Here is a 26,524-nt window from a genome sequence, read left to right on the forward strand (position 1 = left end):
CTGATTTTTTTCATTTAATCCATCCTGATTCCCGATACCTTTTAGAAACTGCACAAACTCTGCAAGAAACTTTTCCTGTAGAACAGTTTCACTACTTTCACTACTTCCACTATTTCTACTCTCGACTCCTAACTATATTGGCTTCTAAACTTGAACGTCGATAACGTCCAGTGGTCGTATAAACGCTTGTCTTAGCTCGTAGACAATCGAATTGTTCTAAATTTAAGTTTGTTATTTTGTTAATTCATTTGAAATTTTAAAGAAAATCTGACAAGTCTTTGTTCCATTCTCGATCTTGCTCTCCTGACAGATCGATACAAAATTTTAATGTTTGGTGTGATTTTTATTATCATCGACGATATTGACATATTTTGAAAAATTCCGGCCCTAACGCATATAGGGCGCCATCCTAATTTAATACATTCTGACGACACTTTTTCATATACACGGATGATCCTCCTTACCTCTACCCTCCATATTCTATATGCATACTATGGAGGGTAGAGGTAAGGAGAGTCATCTGTGTATATGAAAAAGTGTCGTCAAAATGTATTAAATTAGGATGGCGCCACATTTGCATCAGGGTAACTCTTAAAAGAAGCGCCAAATATAAATATTGTTAGAGTAGGCTTGAAAAATAAACAAGGAATTAAGGTTATATTTACCACAATATTTTGTACAACGTAAGTTGTTGAAATTCTCAATAATTAACTACTTTAGTCGATAATGACATTAAATTTTTTAACTCGGCATACTTCAATTCATCTACGATTGCTACATTCATACCATACCCTGTGCATCCACCAGCGCCATTGTGGAGGATTTTTGAACTGTTATTTAGCGCATACACTGGACACTTTTTCAACTTTTCTCCCATATAAGATGACTCTCCTTACCTCTACCCTCCATAATGCATACCCTGGACAAAAACCCTGTGTAGACCACTTATCTGGGTTAGTCCTGGTAGTGTTGCCGTAAATTTTATTTGTTTCATCACTTCAAACCACCTAACTGAAGACTAAAAATACGAAGTTAGGAAAATTATCGAATGTTTACCGTTATTAAAAGGTCAACAAGTGGCTGACAAGGAACAACGTCCAAGGAGAAGCAGAGTTACCGCAAGCTCGAAGTCCGGGTTGTTGTGCCTGTATAAACTTAAATTCCCTTCGGTAAGATGTAAAAACCTGATCGGGGTAACTTGGCCTTATACTCGGTTTGGCGACAATAAAAGTACTCGGTTACTCGGCAAGACATGTTCTCATCTCATCTCTCTTCACATCTCTACTTCTTATTATCTCACGATTTCTTGATTTACTGATAAATTTCCCAGTAAATTAAAGTTATCAATAAATCAATATACTAGATTCCCATTTAACTGATAAACCGAAGACGACATTGTACGATAGCAACATATAAAATCAATACAAACGATGCATGTCGAGATGAGAATACGATAACATTTTGCAGTAAATGAAAATCGTGTACAGCACCAATAGTATCTTCCTATGATTCAATTCAATTCAATTCTTGTTTATGGCTTTTGTCTGCGCCAACTGGGCACAAGGTATTTCGCCAATGTCTTGTAGATGAAGAAGGCACGAAGGAGATTGATCGGTGAAACTAATGAAAAGTTAATTTTGAATTTGTACCAAGAAATAGTTGTTATTAGCTAGTTAGCTCTTTAACCTAAGGACACAGACAACACATGCATATATATCTTACACGGATATTTTTTGTACATTATACTTTAATTTTATTACTTACTATATATTTACATAAAAATCTACAATAAGGACTGAAAACAAACATTAAAAAACATTTAACACTCAAAGGACGGGGGACTTTGGGAGGAAGAATGGTGGGATTATGAAGGTTAACTCATGTTTCTTGGGACGTAAACTTTTACAGTTCCACTGTAGCAGGGTTATTGGGCCCATTTTGGAGTAGTTTAAAAAGTTGGCTTAAGTTTTTGGCAACGTTGGGCGGTAAGGGAATTTCACTACATGGAGCGACAATACTAAGTAGAAATTCGGAGATAAACTCAAGCATTTTACCTTGGGAGGGAGGGTTCTCAACATTGTTGTTGAGAGCGCATCCATTAGGAAGGGATGAGGAGTAATCACCGACAATAGTCTGAACAGCTTTTTTATCGTAGCCCTTTGCTAGAGGAGCTCGGGGACGAGGAGAGCGGAAAACTGTTTGCCGGTAGGAGGTTTTGGAGGAAGTTACATTAGTAGGAGTAAACATTTCTTTTGTTATCTCAGCATAGGACCTGCGGACAGGAGGAAACTGAGATGATGCTTCAATGTAAGATTTATTATTCTGAGACATGACCATTTTAATAGATTGCTGCCTGGAGAATTCTGGGCAGTCTTTATCAGTAGCAAAATGACTACCAGAGCAGTGTAAACATGTAGATAATTCCTTGATGACCAAACATGAGTCACCTGTATGGGGCTGAGCACATCTGTAGCATCTGGGCTTAGATCTGCAGATTGTTTTAATGTGGCCAAAACGGCAGCAGTTCTGGCACTGTATTGTTGGAAGTTTATATGTTTCAACTGGCAGTGAGGTGTGGTATGAATATACCTTAGCAGGAAGCATTTGCCCCCTGAAGGTTAGGACAACAGATTGGGTAGGCACCCAAGTGATGACACCCTCTGTGACAGATTTTCTGTTCAGTCGCCTTGATTTCAGAACCTCACCACAGCCAGGCGGGAGCTCTAGCGAATCAACAAGCTCGTCCATCGACCAGTCCACGGGAACTCCTTTCACCAGCCCCATTCTGGTTATGTTGTATGTGGGAATTATAGCTCTATATTTGCATAACTTCAAAACTGGACTAACCAGAAAGTTGTTGGCAGCTTGGGCAGAAGTAAACTCTACAGTAATTTTGTTGCGGCCTATATTTTTGACGCCGTCGTGGATAATTGAACCAATTTTGTGTTTGTGCAAGAATTGACCGAAATTTATAGCCCGTAATGACGCTCCAGAGGATGGGTCCTCCACTTCCCGTGAGACTTGGACGATAAAAGGCCCATTATCATCGTCAGAGTATGACTTGGCGCCTTCGGTGAAGGAAGGATGTATGTAAAGGCTTTGAACGGATGGGTTTACCTGAGTAGGATCAGTTATAGTTTTTTTGGCCGCATATACGTTGGTATCCTCTCCTTGTCGTTTGCGAGACGAGGCTGATGCCCCCGGGTCGGGCGGCTCAGGAGGTGTATCTAGATCCATTTTACTGGAAACACTATAACTACAGACACATAATAAATATTTAACCAACACCAAATACGGTTAGATTTATACGAATATCACCAATAACAACTATTTCTGCTGCTGTGTAAATTCACATAAAACACCGAAATTACACCGGAATCTCACTAACACGTGTGCACAAATTGACAGGCCAAGTTACAGTTCAATATAAACAACACCAAATCCTTTTCAAGACGAGTTTACAGTAAAATCAAAGAAAAATTTGAGAAAACCGCGTCCGCCATGTACGAAGTTTCCCGCCGAAAAAAACATCTTCCTATGATAAAGCCAACTTTTTAAGTTTTGACAGATATTTCACGCTAGCAATCAAAAATTCAAATGTCAAATTGCATGGCGGTGCGTCGCTTTTTGGCTAATCATCGCCGATTTTCCGCGAGTTTTATACTATTTACTGCAAAAAATAATAATATATTACCTTATCTAAATAAAGGACATAAGTGCTACTTTAAGAGACTACAATTGGTAAGAAATTTGTTATAAAAATAGTTACTATTTAGCAATTTTTGAAAAGTTTGGTTGAAACAGTATGAAAGTTAGTAAGTTACGCCCATCAGTTTGATAGCTTTTCGTCGTGGCTTATTATACCGCTATAATAAACAGTTCATCTGTGTATGCGACTGAGTTATGGCTTTAATATCAAACATTAAAGCAGAATTATCCCACCTCATAAGTCACTTTCTACCCCCCCCCAGTATAGGTCATAATAATTATCTGGTAGAACAAAGATACTCAATACAAACGTTAAGAAATATTATATAAAAATAAAATACAACATACATATCTGACCCCTGCTAAATATTAAAGACAGAAGAAAAGATTTACTTTTGCTTTATGTGGATTTTAACGTAAGATTTATGAACATTACTTAAATCTGAACTACTGTGAGCAGTTAACTTTTTGACAGTTTAACACCATTATGCTTTATGCACTCTTGTAGTGGTGGCAGAACTTGCTATAGAAGTTTTTCTTCTGTTCCTATACTTGGGGTGTTCCTTAATTACTACTTGCTAACTACATATAAAAGACAACTCTCTGTGGGATGCAGGTCGAGAAAACATGGATGCATCATGTAGTTTAGAGCACTACAACAAGCATTCATTAGTATATCTAGTAAAAGTCTGATAGCACTCAAATTGGCAAATCCCCTGGTAAATTTGTAGAGTTGAAAAAAATCCTTTCCCCGGCGAGATAATTGTCTCCTACCCATGCTATCCGTGCTGAGGCAATTTACCAATTTTTTATTTCTCAATTTTCTCGTCTAATCTGGTGAGAGGAACTAGACATGTTCAATTACCACTCGCTGACAAACTCAGAACGCAAAACTATTTGGTGTTCCGGTATGATGTAGTGTAGAAACTGATTAGGTTTATTGTAGTGTTAGAGTAAAAGAGTTTAATATAACTATACCCCTAATACGTTAGGCCACCTCCATCTTAGACTGCATCATCACTTATTACCAGATGAGATTGCAGTCAAGTGATCGATACCTTTCAGAATTTGCTCAATTATTGGGCCTGCGCCCACTGCTAGCCTTCATAGGAGACAGGGATAAAGAGCTTAGACCCACCATGTTGCTCCAATGCAGTTTGGCGGGTTTAGCGTTCTGCAACTTAATTAACGATTATTATCAGGTGAGCATGATAATGATTTTGAAATCACAGAATAAACCTTTAAGTCCACCACAAATATATAAGTAATAATATTAGTTTAATTCAGGTTAAACTTATCTCAATATACACGTTAAAAAAGTAGTAAAGTATTTTAGAAGATCTAAAAAATAAGAATAGAATACAATCAATTTCTAGATTTAATGAATTATGATAATAACATTATAAATGTGAACGTGTGTCTCAATGACTTTGAAATCACAGAATAAACCTTTATGTCCACCACAAGCCTATTAAAGGTTAAACCCATCTCAATATACACATTAAAAAAGTAGTAAAGTATTTTAGAAGATTTAAAAAATAAGAATAGAATACAATTAAATTCTAGAATTAATGGATTATGATAATAACATTATGAATGTGAAAGTGTATTACAACCACTGTTCTCAACCAGTATAGATCCTCACAAAATTTTGCCCATGTAGCATCCTGGACACGGACGTAGGCCACCATTTATACCCGGGAATAAAACGGTTCCCGAAATTTAAAAAGAAAACGAAACAATCACGGGCCAAGTTGTTTGTATCATTTTTTTTTTAATTCTCACTACAATTTAACCCTCGTCTGCAATCTCACCTGCCTTTGTCCTCCTGCCGGGGATCGATCTCGGGACCTCCACTCATAAGACCACAGCATCTGCGCCATGGAGGTAGTCAAACAAGGTCACCATTCTTGTTCTAACATAGTTTCCATTCCCTAGTCCTACATAACAGCATCAAAGTAGTAAAAAGGAGATATGGTCCTTTTTTTAATTACTCATTAATTTTGAATATGCTAACATGTGCAAGTCATCTGTATGCAAAATGTATACAAGATAGGTTTAGTTCTGAATATGTGCATTGGTTTGGTAAGAATTTTCTTTAACACCGCGGCCAGCGGCCATGTTTCCCGGATGCTGTTCCTGGATTTCCGGTTACTATCCATCTCCAGGATTCAAGCTACATGTAGTAGTAGTAGTAGAGCTCGTCGTTACCTCCAGGGTAGTACTACCATGTTTATGGCTGCCGCTAAGCAGCAATTTTGCAATGCTGTGTTCGGTTGCCGGTGTACTCGTGAGTCGTAACTACAGACGTTGCAGGACGTGTTCCTGTCATGCCCTGCGAAAGGTTGCTCTGTTTATAGGCAATGGTTTTCCACTTACCATCAGGTAGGCTTTCTGCTTAGTCCGTTAATTATTACAGTAAAAAAAGTGTCTAATATTGTCAAGAAATGTACAGTCGGATACAAGCAGGCGTTACTTTGCGGAAATCCATGATAATATATCATGGAGAATCTGTATGGTGTAATTTATAATTTATTCAATCCTTATACTCCACACCAAACAGATCTTCGGCAATGTACCCGCACGTTTCGCTCCGAAACCGGGGCATCCTCAGGAGATGTTGACTTTACAATGAATAATTACTAAGTCACAATTATAAATAACACCATACAGATTCTCCTGCTTTTCGCGGACTATAGCAAATTAAGCTTAATTTTCTTAATATATAAATGTACAGTACCTAGTTGGGAACAAAAAAAACCTCTGCTTTTTTACTTGGCAGCATACAATTTAGTATAAACCTGTCACAGTTGACAAAAGAATAGACGTCTTGAAACATAGAATTTAAACTAACGTTCCTACATCTATTATACTTTGTGTATAAAAAATCTTGTTCGTTCACTGTTTTTGTTCGATATATACACGGTTGCGAGAATCGCGCTAGTCAGTCGTCAAGCGGCGTACACAATGATCGGTCACAATGTTTTATTGTCTGTTTGCGTGTTGTTTCAGTGCGCGCGGTCAACGTATTCCACGCACGTCACCCACGTTAATATGAACTTCGAGTATCCAGAAGTAAGAAGGGACGAGAGCGTGGTCGACGATTACCATGGAACTAAGGTAATTCTATCTTTATTGCATATTTTTTTGCATAGCTTTATTATCAGCATCTCGATTGCCCGATTGATTGGTGAAACAACCATTTTTTCGGGTCGTGTGTCTATAATTTATCTATTTACCTTAGTTAATGGACATATAATAAAGGCGCGACTTTTAAATATCGTGAGTTGGAGACAAATATTAAATTTTAAGGGTTGAATATGATCCTGTCCGACCGATTCTCCGTTCAAAAGTTATCGGTTATGAATTTTTTTTTTTTTTTTCCTAATCTTAACTGGAAATAGCTCTATCTAAATATTAAAAAAAAAAAAACTCTTGTTAACTAAGACTTAACTAGAGATTTTTTCTATTTATTATATTTTTTTAAGGCAAAATTTAAAGTAACTGCGATTTCTCGCATTTCATAAAATACCAAACAAATATTAAATTTATATTTTCTTTTAATGAAGGTGTGGATAGAAATAAAAATAAGATATACTATAACTTAATATATAATAAAATTATCATCAATAGTAGAATGATCTTCTTTGTCTGGATATGCGCCTGACTTTTGTAAGCATAACTAACTATTTAAAATGCGAATGGTGTTAGCAAAAAAGAGTAAGTACCGCATTGGGTGCGTCCAAGAATTGCACGATGACGGCTCATGCCTTACGGCAGTCTGTGATGATTTATTACCTTAGTAAAACATTTACACTCGCAAAAGTGAAGTCGATTTCAAGCATCGACACATTATACCGTAAATGCAAAATAATTCGTATGTCCTGGTTTTAGTGTCGCTTATTCTGTTCTACAGATTTTAATTTTGCAAACGTTGCTATTGTAGAATTGCGTACTAATTTGAGCTTATAGATATAATATCTACAAGATCTATTTAATTTAATGACTTTCTATGATTTCGATATTAGAAACTACTTTAAATTTGACAAGCGAGCACAGTATCTTGCACTAAGGTTACTGAACTCCGTTGTAGTTTGTTACAAGACGTAACAACCTACCTATTTGTAATTATCATCGATATTGCTTCAATGGCTTGTTAGATAAATCGAACTATTACCATAACAGGGCGGAAAAGACTACTAGTTACTTTCAATGGGTTTTCCTGAAGAACAATCAGCAAATAGGTAAAACTATAGCCATTCATCATCTCTATTTCTTTTATTTTTCCAGCAGGTACATTATTTTATCCGTACACTCTTAGAGCTGATTTTCTTTGAAAATATTTGGGTTTATTTTTTTAAACTAGCCAAACCTTATTTGCTCCCATTATGGAAACGTTTTTAATACGGTCGTAGCGTTAAAACCTTGACTCTAAAACGAAATTTCTACACTTCAAGTCGCTTTAAAAGTTATTGTTTTTCGTAAACCAGCCGTTGAATTGTATCTCCCTTTAATACATTATTTGTAAACCTACTAAAAATAAATGGTGTAGGCCAAATTAATAAGTAATTTTGCGTGTTTCTACAAATTGTTTTGCTTGCTTCTACCAAAAGGCTGGGATAGTATATTTGTGTTGAGAACGAACTTATCAGTCTACATTGAACTCGCTGTGTACAGTTCATACGGATAACGAGTATCGTAATTATTACATCCAGTGATTTCTAAGTGTTCAATGCCATGTTATTATGGTATGTTTATTTCCTGCTCGAGATCTTGCCAAGTGTTTGGTATAAGACTTATTGCGAATTTTATACAGTGCAGCAGGGCTAGTATGGGCGGGCTCTCTCTGACATCCCAACCCTCTCATAGTTGCGGCTTCTCTTTACTTACCCATTCTTAGCGCTACTCTCAACATAAATGAATGTGAGGCCTAAAAATATTCTTCAGGAACCTGACTATCAACCTTTACACATTGTATTCGCCAGCGAAGACGAGGTCCCCGAATTTTGGCGTCAGCCGGAGGTGGGCTTACACCACGGCCTCGGAGGCATACGGACTAATCACCGTCCGAAACACCGTCACTTCAATCGTCTCCTGAGCCGAGGTTCGGCCTCACATTTGGCCCCCTTACGCGGACGATCCCTTCGCTTCTTCGAGCCTTAGACCTCAAACTCTTCGTGGCAGAGCTTCATTCCCAAGCAAGCCAACACGTCCGCGTTACGCTGTTAAAACCATTAGGTTAGGGTAAATCAGCTGTCTAAAACTACTACTTGTCATCGATCGAAGTTTATATTTTTTATGTGCGCATATAAAATAGCGTTGTGTGCCGCTAAGCGATTTAGTGTTCCGGTGCGATGTCGCGTAGAAACCTATTAGGGGTATGTCTAGCATACTCCCTAACAGGTTAGCCCGCTACCAGCTTAGACTACATCATCACTTACCCCCAGGTGTGACTTGAGTCAAGGGCTTACTTGTAGTGAAAATATAAGAATATAGCGACTTATAAAAAAATGTTCATATAAATTACCTATTAAAATAAAAACCGCAGTTGCTCACACGCGTAGGTACCTACTGACATATCCTCTTTAATAATAACTTTGAAGTGCACTTACTTCCTATATGCAATGAATGCGAATCTAATGAGTTATGTTCCTTATAGTGTTATTCAAGCTACCTCGTTGGCATGTTCAACTAAGAATGGAGAGATACGGGGTTTTTTTTGTAAAAAAATCTCTGTAGCAGCTACCAAGTTGCCGTAAAAAGATTAGCCGTAACTACCCTAGTGCCTCGGTGAACACGTTAAGTCGTCGCGCGTCAATGCGGGTTATCGACACTAACATGTGATGCGTTAAAGCCCAACAACCCAAGTAACAGAAGCGCGGTGGGCCTGCATCCGCAACAACCGTGATCATCGCATAAATCAATGGTGTCAATTCTTTTGTTTATATAATCTCTTAGGCAACCCGCACACGTGCCAAGCGTTATTGACAATGATCTGAATATTGTGAATATTGCCAGTTGTTGAAGTATTGACAATAATATTGTCTGTGTGCGGGCAGACTATGAGTAAGGTTATTGGTATCCAAGGGCCAATATTAGTTACGTTATGACCCTTATTAAATGCGGGTAAAACTGCGGGAAATAGCTATCTTAAATAACCCTATCAACTCAACCAGCTAGCATTTTTAGTTTACCTATTAAACTTCTTACTTCATCTTTTTATCAGCATAAAAGCTAAATAATTGACGGTCATATTAATGAAGGCATTTATATTCCACCCAAGCAAAACTTGTTGCCTATTCTCGACGTGTTTGTGTCGGGTCGGTACCACGAGGTAAGGGTTAAAGGCACGTTCACACAAAAACTCGAGATTCAAACCGGCCAAAAGGACCGCTACGTTTTTACGAAAACTCGAATTGTAAATTTCTTTATTTCAATATTAGGTATATTGAAATAAAGAAATTTACAAATATAATTATTACAATTTGTAACGCCGTACGTGCTCATTATGTAAATTACATAAGTGCCATTAGACGCTTTCAATCTTATATCTTTAATCAAGCAATTCTTATCTTTATATATATATTTCTTGTGTGCGTGTGTATGTCACTGAACTCCACCTAAACGGCTGGACCGATTTGAATGATTTTTTTAGTATGCGTGGGTGGCACCCTGGATGGTTTAGATTCACAAATCAGCCCGACAGATGGCGCTGGGGTCCGCTAGTATATATATATATATATAATTGGAATCTCGGAATCGGTTCCAACGATTTTCATGAAATTTAGTATAATTGGGGTTTCGGGGGCGATAAATCGATCTAGCTAGGATTCATTTTTAGAAAATGTCATTTTATTCGTGTTTTCCGGTAATGACCGATTTGGTGCAGACGAAGTTGCACGGGTCTTATCTTTATAAAAGCGGACGAAGATCGAGGGCAACGGCTAGTCATATATATCAAAAGCATTGAATCACGGACTCGTATCGCTTTTCTACAGCTTATGGAAAGCTGGCCTTACTTTGTAGCTTGGCGTATCTAATATATATATAAAAGAGAAAGTGTGTGGGTATGTTCCGTATAGGCTCCGAAACGGCTGGACCGATTTCAATGAAACTTTAAGGGAATCTCCGGATTGACCTGGCGAGTAATCCTGTAAAGTTTGGTGACGATCGGAGCACTCCTATTTTTGAACTGGCAAATACAGCTTTTATTTACTATGATGATATTCTATTGTTGGGTGTATATGGGTGTAGATAATGATCTTCACCCGCTCGAAAAGAGAATAGAAAAGAATGAATACGGAGAGAAATAAATGATTTAATATATTATGAGACTTAAATTAAAAATTTAATGATGTAAGTTTATTGTTTAAATAAAATAAAGCAAAATCTAGCCCGGCGAAGCGTGCTGGGTACGCTAGTAATTCATTAAAAAAAAAAAAACAAATTTGTTTATAATCATTCCGAAACGTGTATCTGTGCACTGACCCCTAGTTACTAAGACGTCTATCGCAAAAACTTGTTTTCATTCCAACTTGTGCTATTCAAGTGGAGTCAGGGTTGGTCACTTTATGTAATGAGCAAACGCTTCGATATCAATTTTCAAATCAATTACATGCCTATTAAAGTTGGCATGCTGAGCAAAGGATCACAAGAACCAAGGTTCAATAGTTTTGTAAAAAAAAAACAGTACCGTGTCTCGGAGGGCACGTTAAGCAATGGGTCCCCGGTTTTGATTATTAACATACTTACACTTACAGTAGCTTCTAGCAATATATTTATAACAATTTAATCTTTGTAAAATAAACTATTATTCTATATAAAAAAAGTGGATATAAACAATCGACTCACTAGAAACGATCATAAATTAGTGATATCAGTATATCGTATTAGGAAAGTACAGAAAACCTTTGTGGGGCTGAGTATATGCTTTTATAACATGCTACCGAAAGTAATATTAGATTTACCATTACATAAGTTTTAAGAATGTATAAAAACACATTTAATACATCGAGGTTACTATACTATTGATGAATTTCTTAATGACAAGGTTGCCTGGAAGCAAGCCGCTCCGCTTTCATCTCACACAAGATGGAACGAAGATTGAAGAAGATGTTGGAAAAGAGCAACTGCTGAGTTTTTATGCCGGCTCCTTCTCGGTAGAATCTGCCTTCCGAACCGGTGGTAGAGTCACTACAAACAGACGCACTTGACATTTCAAAAGTGCTTATATTAGGACTACTTGAAATATATATATATTTTTTTTATTTAACATGTGTGACAATGATCGTTAAAGAATTTGACCCACGAACTCGCATTAGAGTTGCGTGGTGGTTCTTTGCTCTGAGCAGGACGCTAATAGGCTAATACTGAATTTGACATGTTACGTGTTTGACAGATTTTGACATGTTATTTGTTATAACCGTGACTAAAGGCTTAACGTATTTTCCGAAGCATGAAGGTGGGAATTATTGGCAATTCCCAACTGGAATAGTTTGATTAGTAATAGAATTTGAAGGTAGTATGCATTTCTCCAGGTTATTTTAAAAATAATTGTTGGACATATGTCTTAGAGAGTTCTCCTTAGGGGCCAACCAATGCAGCGTTTACGGGTCGCCAGTCCAGCACCTTGACTCCAACATTTATCGGTTCTATCGGTACTCCGCCCATTTCCATTTCAGCTATGAAATGGAAATGGGCGGAGTATGTAGTTATTATGAAGTATATTGAACCTTTATTTGACCTATACCACAATTAAATCATCTTACTCACATCCTGGGGTAGCTGGAAGAGATCTCTTATAGAGATAAGCTTTCCTTTGTACACTTCATGTATCTTATGTTCACAATTACAATTTATGGTACATAAATAATAAATAAATAAATAAGCTACCCATGGAGCTATGACGTTAACTCTAGTTCTTCTGCAGATCGCTTCATGTCTCTTTTGAGCACATATAGATACTCCTCGCTCCGTATCTTTTCAAAAATACATCCAACCACAGAAATAAAATCATACAGAAACCGTGTACACGACTTATATTCAAGCATCAAAAAACCTCCCACTTTAGTATGGCTTCTCGAACAAACGGTTAATCACTACATACCATTTAGCAGTTGACAGTAATTATTTTACCTCTTATGCTCCAAACGTTCACCGTTCAATGGGAATAATTTTGTCAGTTAGCAACATTCCGCGGGCTTAGAGTGAGTGAGTTTCACTGTTTTTAGACACGCACAATGCACTGCATACAATAATCACTGAATGAGGATTCTGAATTTTCTTAAATCAATGGCATAGAACTATAAATCCTTGAATGTTCCACAGATAGCAGACCCATACCGCTGGCTTGAAGACCCGGATTCTGAAGAGACGAAAGCGTTCATAGACGCGGAGAACAACATAACCCGTCCGTTCCTCGACTCGTGTCCGGTGAAGGCGCAAATACACGCGCGCTTCACCGAGCTATGGGACTACACCAAATACTCGTGCCCCTTCCGGAGAGGAGACAAATACTTTTTCATGAAGAACACTGGCTTGCAGAACCAAAAGTATGTTCAAATTCAAATTCAAATTCATTTATTTCAAGTAGGCCTACTTTATAAGCACTTTTGAAACGTCAAGTATGCATGTTTGTGTGACTCTACCACCGGTTCGGAAAGCAGATTCTACCGAGAAGAGCCGGCAAGAAACTCAGTAGTTGCTCTTTTCTTTACTGACTTTATCATTGCATGAACTAGTTACTTGTTTCAGCTTTAATTGTTACAATAAATACAGTTTTTACCACCCCTTCTCTTCCCACGGGTGTCTTAAGGAAATATATATATTTTCTTATTCCACTACAAGTTAGCCCTTGACTGCAATCTCACCTGGTGGTCAGTGATGATGCAGTCTAAGATGACAACGGTCTAACCTGTTAAGGAGTAGTATGCTTGCAGTGACGTGCATAGAGGGTATGCAGATTATATAAAATTATAGAAATCTCAGTACGAGTTATAAAAAACTTAAGGATAACTTAAGGATAACTCTTACGACCCTATCCTTATATAGCCTTATATAAGGTCGTAAGAGTCGTAAGAGTTACAAAAAGCCTACTCTTATGTTTTTATAATTCGTTTTGCATGAATATAACTCATTTTATATCAGCATACCATGTGCATACCCTCTATGCACGCCACTGTATCATGTATGGTAGTCATACCCTTATCAGTTTCTACGCTACATCGCACCGGAACACTAAATCGATTAGCGGCACGTCTTTGTCGGTAGAGTAGTAACTAGCCACGGCTAAAGCCTCTCACGAAATATAAATTCCCCAAATGGCCCCTGTCGGAAATCGAAACCGGGACCTTTATATGTGAGAACGGGCAGCAGTGACCCAGTCCACCAGCTACTGCGATCACCACCAGTCTGCCCAGAGTGGTGATTATGGGCAAATGCATGTTCTTCCTTTGGGAGAAGCTTTAAGTCCAGCAGTGTACTATAAGCTATTGATGAAATGCTTGGCACTGTCAGTTGCGTAGCTAGGCTAGGCAAGCTAGGGTCTTAGGGACTGGACCAGTGCCCCAGGCTCTTTAATTCATAGGGCCCCCTAGCCCTGCTCGAAAGAATAAGAGAAAAGTTTGGTTAAAAATAAGTTACGATATTTGTTATAACTCAAAACAGATCAGAAGTGTATATCTAGGTAATGTTAAAAACAGCGTCCAAATCGACGAAGTAAAAGGGTACAATAGTAAATCAGAAATACGATTACGACCCCCTTTTGAGATTTATATCCCAGCTACAAACCTGAACTACAAAAAACCTTATTGTCGTGTATTTTGCAATAAATGATTATAATTATAATATAAGTAATTCAATTTTTAATGCCGAAGACTGAAATCAAATAGACCTACCTATTTACTGGAGTAAACTGGAAGAAAGAAAATGGTAGCAGTACGCATAAACACACAAACAAACAAAAAACCTCTTACGACATGGGTTATTAACGTTAAAATTACGTCTCCTCAGCGTCCTATACATTCAAGATAGCTTAGACGGCGAAGCTCGCGTTTTCCTAGACCCGAACACTTTGTCCGAGGACGGTACCATCGCCCTATCTGGAAGTCGCTTCACGGAAGATGGCTCTACTTTCGCCTACGCACTCTCAGTGAGTGGATCTGACTGGAACACCATACACTTGAAGGACGTAGAAACGGGTACGTGTCTAGTCTACCACAGTTTCCTTTCATTAAGATGTAAAACTAGGTATAGCAAGTTTTATAATAAATTACGCGGTGACAACCATAATATCAGCTGTATACATTAGGGTCAAATGGGGTCACGGATTAGCGTGGCAATAGAAAATTGGCAATTTTTATATTTTTGTAATATCCAAATGTAGTGTCTGATTTGCTGACTGAGTTGAAGGGCGTTAGCTACATAAGATTAAAAAAAACATAAAACCTACTGTGTTATATACAAGCGACTAATCGTTAAATGTATATTTATATTAAAGTGTTCCATTTTTTTTTGTAATAATATTTACCAAGCAGATGATCTATATAAGTGGCAGCCTATAAACAGAGATCACTTCGCAGGGCATGCAAGGAATACGTCCTTCGAATTGCTATCGTCTGTCCATCGACCAGGGCGTAGGTGTTATGCTTCGTATGTCTGCAATAACAATGGCAATCCTGCCATTTAGACCGCAAAACAGCAATGCTGTTTGGCGGCAGATATGTGCATGGTTACAGTACTTCTCCGAACTACTACTACATAAGCTCATTATCGCTGGATACCGAGACAATCTCGATGAGACAAACTCATATATTTTCTTCTAGTTAGGTTATAAGATAAGTTCATAAACTGCAAGGCCTGGTCAGAGCAAATTTACATGGCAAAAATAGAAAAAGGAAATTGATTTACAACGAATAATGTTTTTAGGTAAGGACTACCCGGAGGTGCTAGAGAAGGTCAAGTTCGCGTCAATGTCGTGGACCAAGGATAACAAAGGCCTATTTTATTCGGTAAGCATTTTAATATTTACGGGTTGAGTAGAGCAAATTATCTCTTGCTTTTGGCACGCATTTCGACAAATGCAGTAATCAGTAATTTGTCCGATGTTTAGTATGTAATCATTAATTTCAACACTATCTTAACATAGTACAAAAAAAGTAGCTCACGCTGTTTGTACGCTTAGATGTTTTAAACTTCGCCACGGAATGCAGTTTTAAGCAATCGATGGAGTTCATTCAAGAGCAAGGTTTATAAATAGCAATTTAATAAGCATGTATTATTATGGTAGAAAAAATCTAATAAATTCAAAGATTTGTAATGGGATGTCGTAAAAAAAATATTTTTGTTTGCATACTTTGCAAACGCTGGCTAAACCTTACGAGATTGTTTTATTTATTGTACAACGAGATTTTATTAATCACTCCAGACCCGACCATTAATATTTACATTGCACCCGTGTTAAACAAGGCCGGGTCGCTAGTATGATGTAATAAAATCTCTAGAGTTTAAGATCATTTTACGCAGATGCGCCTGCGCTTGCTTCTATTTTTACGATAAAACGTACGTTTGTAAAGTTAAGTTAGTAATTTTAATGTAAAAAATATTTTGAGTTACTACATTTTTGCGATTCAATCTCATAGTTAAAAATTTACTTGAATTTAAACAAGTTATACGTTTTATATAACAGAATTAAATTCCTGACCTGGGCCTGAGGTGATACCTGCATCAGAATCGGCTATTGAGTTTTTCAGGCAAAATAAAACTGAATTGTTGCAACCACTTTTGCATACTTGTATTACGTGATAACCAGTGCAAATAAAGTGCATTAGAACTGTCTACCCATTTTATCGGCTTGTCTCTGTTATGTCTGACATCTCTTTTTGAGTCTGGGCTATCTAAGTCATTCAACTCAAAACAACCAATTCATAGCCTTGGCTTTTCTGTATAATCAGCGAAAGAATAGACTATTATTAGGAAACAATAACCATAAATCTTTGTTAATAACTAAAACTTCTTTATTGTCTTTTCTATGGCAGAACATAAAATGTACATATTTACGAGTAGGTATTATTTTAAAGACAATGGCTTGTCATATGTGCAAATTAAAACTCTATTTTCAATACAGCTATATTTCTCACTTCAATACGACATGTTTGTAAGCGGATGTTTGAATATTTATATTTTTTATTTTCTACACTTAATAGGACCGACACACCAACCGTTCGGAAGGCAGATTCTACTGAGAAGACTGTAGGAAACTCAGCAGTTGCTCTTTTACAACGTCATCTTTATAACAATAATTATCTTGTCTCGCGAGAGAAGAAAGCGAAACGTCTTCTTAGCAACCTTGCAATTATCAAATTCTTCAGTTTTAAAGTAACCTCGCTCTAATAGATATGTTTTGACACATAGTTTAAACGTATGCATTGGTAGCTGCAAAATTACCTTGGGAAAGTAATAAACATATCTACTCAGCCCCATAAATGACTTTTGTACATTTCGCCGACGATATCATATCGTTTTCAGAATAAGTATAATGTCCTCTATAAAAGTAATTTATATGCGCATACATTTAAAATGGCCTCAGAATAGAGGATAATGGAATCTTGTGACCCTTGTCATAGCAATATGTGATGTGCATTGTTTCAATGGTCTATATATTTACTATTGGCAAAAAAAAGACTATACCCAGTAGTTACCTACTCATATGGGGTTTCACAGCAGAATATAAAAGAAAAGATTTTGCTCGTCCGCCATTTTGTTTTATCGCTATTTATTAATAGGTTGCTTAATACACTACTAATAAGTTTTATGTGAGGCGGTATCTTCTAAAGTATCAGTTTCCCAAGATACATATAGGTATATAAATAAGGCGGTTTTTAAAAAAACAACTAAATTGACTGGTCTGAATATGGTGCTGCCTTTTTCATGAGGAATATTTGTTTTTAATTTAGCTTAGTTTTGAGGTGTATGCAGAACATAACCTAACCTTTACTTAGGTGTACGCCAAGCTCCATACTAAAATATTCAAACTCCTCTAAAAAGCCAATTAAATGAATAAATAAATAATGCTTGTCCGATTTTGGCTTATAACGTCATTCTTACGCAAACACTCGATAAATCAGACTGCGTATTTGTATTTATATTATCTGGCTCGTCGAATTAGGAGTTTGTATGTTCGACCGCGGTTCATGAAGACTTACGTTAAATTCCCGGTGCTACTAATCCCTAAACGTTTTGGAGCTACTAATCCCTATTTCCTATGCCCAGCTGTGGGATTTTAATAGTATGAGAATAGTGGTGCAAATTCTTTATTTAAAAGTATGTTTCAGAGATACCCGGAGCAGACGGGCAAGACAGACGGTTCAGAGACTGAAGTGAACCGCGATCAAAAGCTGTGCTACCATCGCCTCGACACACCCCAAAGCGAGGATGTCATAGTCGTCGAGTTCCCTGAGGAACCTTTATGGAGAATGTAAGTTTATGCAAAGTAATATATATATATATTTTCTTGTATTATAGTTTTTACCTAAACTTGGAGGAAATTTAAAGTAATATAAATTGAAAATGCGTATAAAAATTTTTATACTTTGTGAGCTAAGACACTGGCGGGTTTTATGACATCCATTTAAGTTTCAGTTCTGTGTTATTTAAACTAAAATTAAATTTATTAATTAATTTATTGGCTGTATGGAATTGTTTTTTCTTATTCGATTCAAGATTTAGCTTAAAAGCTTATTTATTGATTCAAAATGTTACATAGTTTAAAGATTGGGTTTAGGGTTGATATTTCTTTTCACGTCACTCTTGAGTAGGGTATTGAAACTAAAATTAAATTTACGCATTGGCTGTAATGATTTGTTTTTTCTTATTCGTAGCAAGATTTACTTTAAAAGCTTATTTATTTTATTTATTGATGCGAAATATAACATAGCTAAAGATTCTAAAGGGGAAGAAAGTACCTATCTAAAAACTTAACTTACGCTAAAAATAGCAAAGTCTAGTCTAGGATAGGATTACCATCAAATATAATTTAGGCCCGATTTGTATATTTTAGCGCTATGAAGCGATATGGTCGCCAAATAGTATCCGTTGTTTTGTTAAACTTTTCTTTTTTATGTACTCTTTGTGGAGTGCAATAAGAGTATATTAATTAATTAATTTAATTTATGATGCTTTAGATTTTTAGTCTCTCATAAAGTACTTAATAGTACGTAATGCTGCCAGCTGTTGGTATTCAAAATAGGTTTAATTTAATGCATGACTAAAATATAAAATTGGCAGACTAGATATATTAGCTTACACCTTATAAATATTAAGATACAGCAAATTAAGGACTATTGACGGTGTAAATAAAGCCTGTTTCTATCAAAAAATCAAAACTACATTGGATATTAACGCACCCTGGTTCAAGAAGAAGCCCACAATATACTTAGCTGGGTAATCTTTATCGACAGAAACGCCAATACACGTATGCGGAGTCAAGACAATTGCGCGTACGTTAATTATTTAGATATTTTCTTTTTTTACAATTAGTTTGTAACTAGAAGAATTTTCATTATTTTCCATTCTGTTTTGTTGTCAATTTTCTTCACGCCACTCTTGAGTAGGGTTGCCAACCGTACTCTAAAAAATAGCATTGTACTCTATTTCATGCAGGTGTACTTTAGAATCTGTAATACTAACAGAATAGTTAATTTTTTACTAACGCAATTTTTACTTTACTGATCCTGACAGATTGATGTACACTGCTGGACATAGGTATTTTGTGAGTCGAGTTATATGAGTTATTAAAAGTAAAGTATTTCTTATATCCCTAAATGTTTACAGTTTACTATTTTTATGTTAATATCTGTATCAGTAACAGTTTCTGAACGCGCAGCAGTTAAGTAGCATTTAAGATTTAGACAGTTAGGACTCATTAAGTTCCTTGGAAAATTATGTAAAATTGTTCTTTTTAAACACATTTATTTTATAAATGTACTATTTTTATAAGTTTACTCTTTAATTACTCTCTCTGAAATAATCTCTATTCTATTTATTTTAGAAGAGTTGGCAACCCTGCTCGTGAATTGCACGTTGGCTTTAAAGTTATATAAAATAGTTATCAATGTGATAATGTGTGATACTTGGAACAAACGTTTTAGTTAGTGTCTTTTAATATTCATTTGCGTATATTATATTAATGAAAAATGTGAATACACTTACTCATCCCGCGGATATGCCTGCGTTTAATCTGTAGTTTCAGTCTTTAGCTGTAGTTCAGTAGGATATAAAACCTTATTTTATTCTTCTAAGACGTACCAACTAGATATCAAGATACAGTTTGTTCCTAGTAGTTAGTGGAGGAACCACAAATTAGCGTAATTGGTTATAGTTTGCAGTTTATTTGATCCACTCTTTTTTTTTAAGTTATACTTCTTTTGGCGCGTTAGGGAAAAATGATAAAAATATTTTTTTACGATGCGCGCGCACCGTCACAAAAAACCGACACCCTGAAGTTAGCTATAAGGTTTGACAGTGGCTCACTTCCATTTGTCAAAATCTGCGGGCGCATTCGGGTGATTCAATTGATTCAATTGTACATAAATCTCATATTATAATGTTGGTTGTCCGACAATGAGTGTAATAGTATTTATTATGTTTATTAAGTCCATTCCTTTAATTATATAGACATTTTTTTTTGTGGCATTTAAATAAACGTTATTTAACTAACTGATATTGCGTTATTATATAAAGTTAAATGTATTAAATAGCTTTTTCTACAAACGTAGAATAAGGCGAAAGATAACATTTTTGAAAAGATTTTAAATTTTTATCTCGTTACGCCGAAGGAGTATAACTTCTAACGCGTGTACATAAGTAAACAGACGTTTTTTTATTACATTTTTAATGCACTTTACGTAAGATATTTAATAATTTAGGTGACAATATTCAAGTGGTAATATTCAAGGAATAAGGTATATTATTTTAAACCCTTTACCTTCTCTTACCATATTTGACTTAAAGCACCTGAACAGATTTTACTCCATTTCTCGCCATAGTGCCTCTTACCAAATAAAGCCAAGTCCGTTAGTACAATAAGATAAAGATAACTTATTTAAATTAACATCTATTGGAAATAATTATATTACAGTGGAGCAGAAGTATCAGACTGTGGTCGCTACCTGCTCGTCTCCCCGGTCAAGGACTGTCGTGACAATCTGCTGTTCTTCGCGGACTTGTCGAAGACTGATCAAGTCGATGGGAAGCTCCCACTTACGCAGATCGTGCACAAGTTCGAGGCTGACTATGAGGTAATGTTCCACATTTCATTAAAATATTGTAAATTCCGTTAATATGGAGTAGAAACCTATTAAGACTAAAACTGTTAGTAGAAAATTCACACCAGTCCGAATGTCATACTAACTACCATGATTTAAAGACCGATTTTTATTCCACAATGTGTCGACCGAGAGCGTTGGTTGTATAACCCATTTGAATTCAAGTTTTAGTACATGAACTTAAGGTTCATTTTACTGTGCTGTTATCTTTCTTTGATACTTGAAAACCATGAACGATGTCGAGTTCTAGAAACACTAAACTAAGGGTACAGTATAGATTATTTTTATTCACTTAAACTACGCAGAATAAACAGTTGTAGTAAGTACTTAGTATTTATAAATAACAATGGCCCTTTTTTAAATATATAAACGCGTTAGAGAGAAAAAACTATTATCAATTTGTAAGAGTTTATATGTTACCGTTGATTAAAAAGAAAGCGGAACCTTAGGTACATATTAATAAACCAATATCGAGCTATCAACAGGTTCTCAAGTTTTCTTAGTCCGAAGTCGAATTATAAATAAGGACTTTAGACCAGCACGCTTTTTGGACCTTAGTAGTTAGCACACTCACCATAGAAGTACAACCCTAGGATGTTATAGGCTAAATAAAATAACAAAATCTCAATAATAAATTTAATGTCGTAAGCGTCGTCCTTGATATGACCAGAGCTTTCGACCTACTTTGTCACAACGGTCTCATAAGTAAACTGGAATAATACGATATATAAGAGGAAATTGCTTAGAATGGCTGGCAAGTTACCTCAATGGAAGGATGCAATGTGTTGTAATTATGCATACAACAAACTTATATTGCAATACCTACCGTTCTGAATATAAACGCCAGTACCCATACGGTGTACCACAAGGCAGCGTTCGGGGTCCATTATTATTCATTCTTTATATAAATGATCTTCCTGATTCCATTAGACATCAATGTATCGTGTATGCAGATGATACGACTATAATAGTTAAGAGTAACGAGAAATTGACGGTTTAAAATGATATAAATGAAACGCTAATGAATGTTGTTTGCTGGCTACAACTTAACAATTTATCAATAAAAGTGCAGCAAACCAAACTTATCCAATTTATGCCCTATAATAATAACTCTCTGAATCTTAATATTAATCACAAAGGTTCAGTTATTGAACAAGTAACATCTACATCTTTTTTAGGCATCAAAGTTTTTGGCCACTGTAATTGGAAAAATCACGTTGAGGAACATTGGATAGGTATGTTTACGTTCTGAGGCCGCTTCATCATACTTCAAATTTAAAAACGGCCTTAACTGCATATCTAGGATATGTTATGGTATCATCATATGGACGATTTCTGCCCTTAGCAACAAAGTATTTATTAAAAAAAAAAAAAAACTGTCTCAGGGCAGTATGCGGACTGCGATCATTAGAGACTTGTAGACCTTTATTTAAAAAGTATAATGTTCTCCCCCTACCTTGCCTTTATATTTATTGAAAATATCCATGTCTATTTAAAAGATACGAAGAGTTAGAAGAGAAGAGAGCTAGGAGGAAAAATAAGCTGATGAATAAGCAATTGCTATTTTTAGTAGTATTAATATTTTCAGAAAACGCATACTCGTTTTTTGAAAATATTAATTATTGCTAAAATAAATGTTATTATGATATTGCAGCATAATTGAATGATGACTTTGAAAATGTAACTATTTATCTATTTAATTATAATAAATTGTTAAGTACTTCCTTAATTTAATCTCATTACTGTACCATTTTTGATATTGTGAAATATTGGTAGCTTGTACTAACTGGTAGAATGTACTGGATTCATTTAATATTATAAAAACTCCATGTACCTACTTTCTTGTGACTAAATTATTATTATTATTCATAACAATGTACAAAATTTCCTTATATATTGTTTATTTAATCAAGAAAGTTTGAAGTTCAACGTAGGTAGAGAACTACCGCTGCTTCTAACGACTATTTAAACTAGAGACCTATTAACGGGCCAAATCAATAATTTTAACACTGAAATTCTCAGCACCGTATCTAAATGACACGTTATTATCACTTACATGTCAAAACACTGGCCCTCGTAGGGGCTCTAAATCCCTCTGTCTCCCTCTCCCTTTATTAGAAGTTGCCTTTACCCAGCAGTGGGATTAGTTAAATAAAGTAACCGGGTGTACTCACGTCTGTTTTTGCGGCTCCAGAGGCGCGTGCGAGCGCGACAACACGCACGCGACGCGACGCTCGCCGCGGGGACGAGGTCGTGATTCAGACGGGTTCCGGACGCGTTCCAAACTTGTCGGGCGTTCCCGCCAAGACCTGACGTGAGTACAGTCGGTTGCTTTACATGTTACAGGTACACAAGTTAGAAGGGGGTGTGGGGAAAGGGGTACTATGCCGAAGGAGGAGGATTTATGTCATGTTTTCCTGATATTAATACTTATAGAGAAATAACTATACAATGTTGTCTGTTTCATAAAAAAATACACTGTGACAACCATAGCATCAGTCGTTTAAGTCAAATGGGGTCACGTATTTGTATGGGAGCTGACAAAACTTTCAATATCTAAAAAAAATCACACATGTTCAAACGCACACATATATACGTATTAATGTGATTTCAAGTAATTACAAATATAATTAGTTCGAAATTTGGTTATTTTAAAATTGAAACGGAAATATTTGGAACTTTATCTAACAATAACTTAACTCATAGTGGTACTTTTTGTTGGCTGTACCTTTGTGCCCTTTTTCCAATATATCTCGATATAGATGGTCATATAGAAAAATAAACGTTATAACTCGAGGCAACTTATACGCTACGTATTTTATTCCATACAAACTACGCTAAGTATTGCGTTCCAAGTCAAGTGAGCTTTGCGTCTTCATAACAATCAACAACCTTAGAAACTTTGTGCATTAATGGTGAGTTAAACCTAACAACTTTTGTTTTACGACTTTTTTTTAACTCAATAGTTTGTGATATATTAAATATTTTATATATATATATATATATATATAGATATACTTGTGACTACTCTGTAAATGTATCATCGACACCGCGAACTACGCATTTATCGTACGGTTTCTAACTCAACTACGCTTAGTTGTCGAATCGCATCTATTTGGCTTCACAGTTTAATGTCACTTTATTAATTTTCCTGTATGAAAATAAATTGTGCATTCTGGAACTACCAAGACCTTGTGGTATTTATTTTTAAATCTGTAATATTAGTAAGATATTGATAAAGAAGTAATAATTTATAACTTCCCTTCTTGTCCACAGTACGTGACTAATACGGGCGCCGTGTGTATATTCCGCACGAACAAAAACGCGCCCAACTACCGTCTTATCACGATCGACCTCAATAACCCCTCTGAGGAGAACTGGGAAACTCTCATACCTGTAAGTTGATGTATCGTTTTTTTTTTCATTCCAATATAAATCGGCCCATGACTGCAAACTAACCTGCTGGTAAGTCATATAGAGTATATGTATCTTATTTTGGCTATGGTTAACGACTAACGTACGTCGGTATATATTATATTACATGAAACTTACTATTTCATATTTCTCACTGCACTCCACAACTTCAGCTTCCAACAATCGGGATTATACGGCAATGCCTTTTGCCTTTTGTAGTATTTTTATTAAATATTAATTGTCTGATATTAGTGTACGATCTAAAATCAACACACAGAAGTGGGATGAAATTCAACATAATGATCTGTGATAGAACATAACATTAATACCTGTGGAGTGTGTACTGTTGAATACAATAAATTCTAAATATATGTTTTCAGGAACATCCCAAAGACGTATTAGACTGGGCGTCCGCAGTTGACAATGATAAGCTAGTTATACACTACGTCAGAGATGTTAAAGTGAGTACCTATTTTACAATATTATATTTACATTTTAAAATATTATATTTACATTTTACAATATTATATTTACATTTTACAATATTATATTTACATGTTACAGTATTATATTTATGACTATTAACTAATGCTATCTTGTGTTTCTTTGATGCGTGAAATGCATATCGCATCATCTATTCTTGCATTTATGTCTATTACTAGCTGTTGGCCGCGTTTATTACGGGTTTTTATAGATCCCGTGGGAAATGTTTATGGGATAAAAAGTAGACTATGTTACTCTCCGTCCTTAGCAAGAAGAATGGACAAACAAACAGCATTTATAAAATAAGTAAGGACAGTTAAAAAATAATAGTTCAAAGAAACTCGCTTGCTATAAAACACTAAACTTTGGTCTACATTTTGGTTTCGTTTATTTACAAAAGCAATTCTTAGTTTTTCCTAAACTGTTATTTTTATTACCGCAAAATTAATCGGAATCAGAGAAAATCGACTATAGATGAAAATTATATCATCATCTCAACCCATTACCGGCCCACTACAGAGCACGGGTCTCCTCCCATAATGAGAAGGGGTTTAGGCCTTAGTCCACCAAGCTGGCCCAGTGCGGATTGGTGGACTTCACACACCTTTGACAATATTATATAGAACTCTCAGGCATTCAAGTTACCTCACGATGTTTTCCTTCACCGTTGAAGCAAGTGATATTTTAATTACTTAAAACGCACATAACTTAGAAAAGTAAAAGATGGAATTCGTACTCCGTCCCCGAAAGTGAAGTCTAAATCCTACCCAATGCGCAATATTAAGTTATTTGAACTACTTGGAAAACTCAAAATTGCTCACTAAAATCCACTTAACTACCTAATCCAAGAAGGTCGATGCACAAAATGGCGCAGCTGAACTAGATTGTTACTACCACAGACTAAAGATTATCTCCACCGCTGCTAACGACCTTTATTATTATCAATGACTACGAAAGAAGAGTCCCTGTTTCTATAAGAACGTAAGACTTGTCCTCTGAAATAAATATCGTTTGCTGTTTTCAGAGTGTTCTCCAACTACACAATATGAACACTGGCGACTTGATGCAGACGTTCGACTTGGACGTGGGCTCCATTGTAGGCTTCTCGGGCAAGAGAAAGCAGAGCGAAATATTCTACCACTTCATGTCATTCCTATCGCCTGGTATTATATACCATGTCGACTTCAAGAAGGAACCCATAACGCCTACTGTAAGTATTTATCATCATATCAACCACAATCCAATAATGGATAGTATTTTTTTATAATTTTTAATAGTATTTTTACCTACACTTGGAGGAATAATCAATTTGACAGGAACCGACAGGATTTGAACCTGTGACTCTCTGGCAATCGCGGCCTGAGCGCTTTCTCCAATTAAGCTACGGCTCTCCTACCATCGATGCCGAAATTAGTATATGCCTTTCACATCAGTCTTATAGCGACTGTAGGAAACGTTGCAGTTTCGATCTACTTTTTCAAAGGTCTATATTACAATGAGACACGTTTGAAACAAGAAATAAAAAAAAGGATTGTAATGTTTTCAGGTTCCATGCATTATACTCAATTGATTCTTGCTATCTAAATTATGTAAACAAT

The 26,524-nt window shown here is 36.0% G+C and overlaps 1 protein-coding gene across 2 annotated transcripts in view; it reads left to right on the forward strand.

The window, feature by feature from the left end:
- The first annotated feature begins 3,582 nt into the window (after positions 1 to 3,582).
- Positions 3,583 to 26,524, forward strand: part of LOC120631990 (prolyl endopeptidase) — a 28,160-nt gene continuing 5,218 nt past the window's right edge. The window contains exons 1-10 of one of the 2 annotated variants that reach the window (XM_039901722.1): positions 3,583 to 3,741; positions 6,721 to 6,828; positions 13,036 to 13,259; positions 14,719 to 14,906; positions 15,634 to 15,716; positions 18,039 to 18,181; positions 20,843 to 21,002; positions 24,306 to 24,425; positions 24,824 to 24,904; positions 25,951 to 26,136. In XM_039901722.1, the coding sequence (XP_039757656.1) occupies positions 3,598 to 3,741; positions 6,721 to 6,828; positions 13,036 to 13,259; positions 14,719 to 14,906; positions 15,634 to 15,716; positions 18,039 to 18,181; positions 20,843 to 21,002; positions 24,306 to 24,425; positions 24,824 to 24,904; positions 25,951 to 26,136 (1,437 nt within the window). In that variant the 5' untranslated portion in view covers positions 3,583 to 3,597. Of the gene's footprint in view, positions 3,742 to 4,801; positions 4,911 to 6,720; positions 6,829 to 13,035; positions 13,260 to 14,718; positions 14,907 to 15,633; positions 15,717 to 18,038; positions 18,182 to 20,842; positions 21,003 to 24,305; positions 24,426 to 24,823; positions 24,905 to 25,950; positions 26,137 to 26,524 lie in introns of those variants that run through there. The other variant, XM_039901730.1, reaches the window with a different exon arrangement.

This window comes from Pararge aegeria, chromosome 2, assembly GCF_905163445.1.
Source record: "Pararge aegeria chromosome 2, ilParAegt1.1, whole genome shotgun sequence".
Classification (NCBI taxonomy): Eukaryota; Metazoa; Arthropoda; class Insecta; order Lepidoptera; family Nymphalidae; genus Pararge; species Pararge aegeria.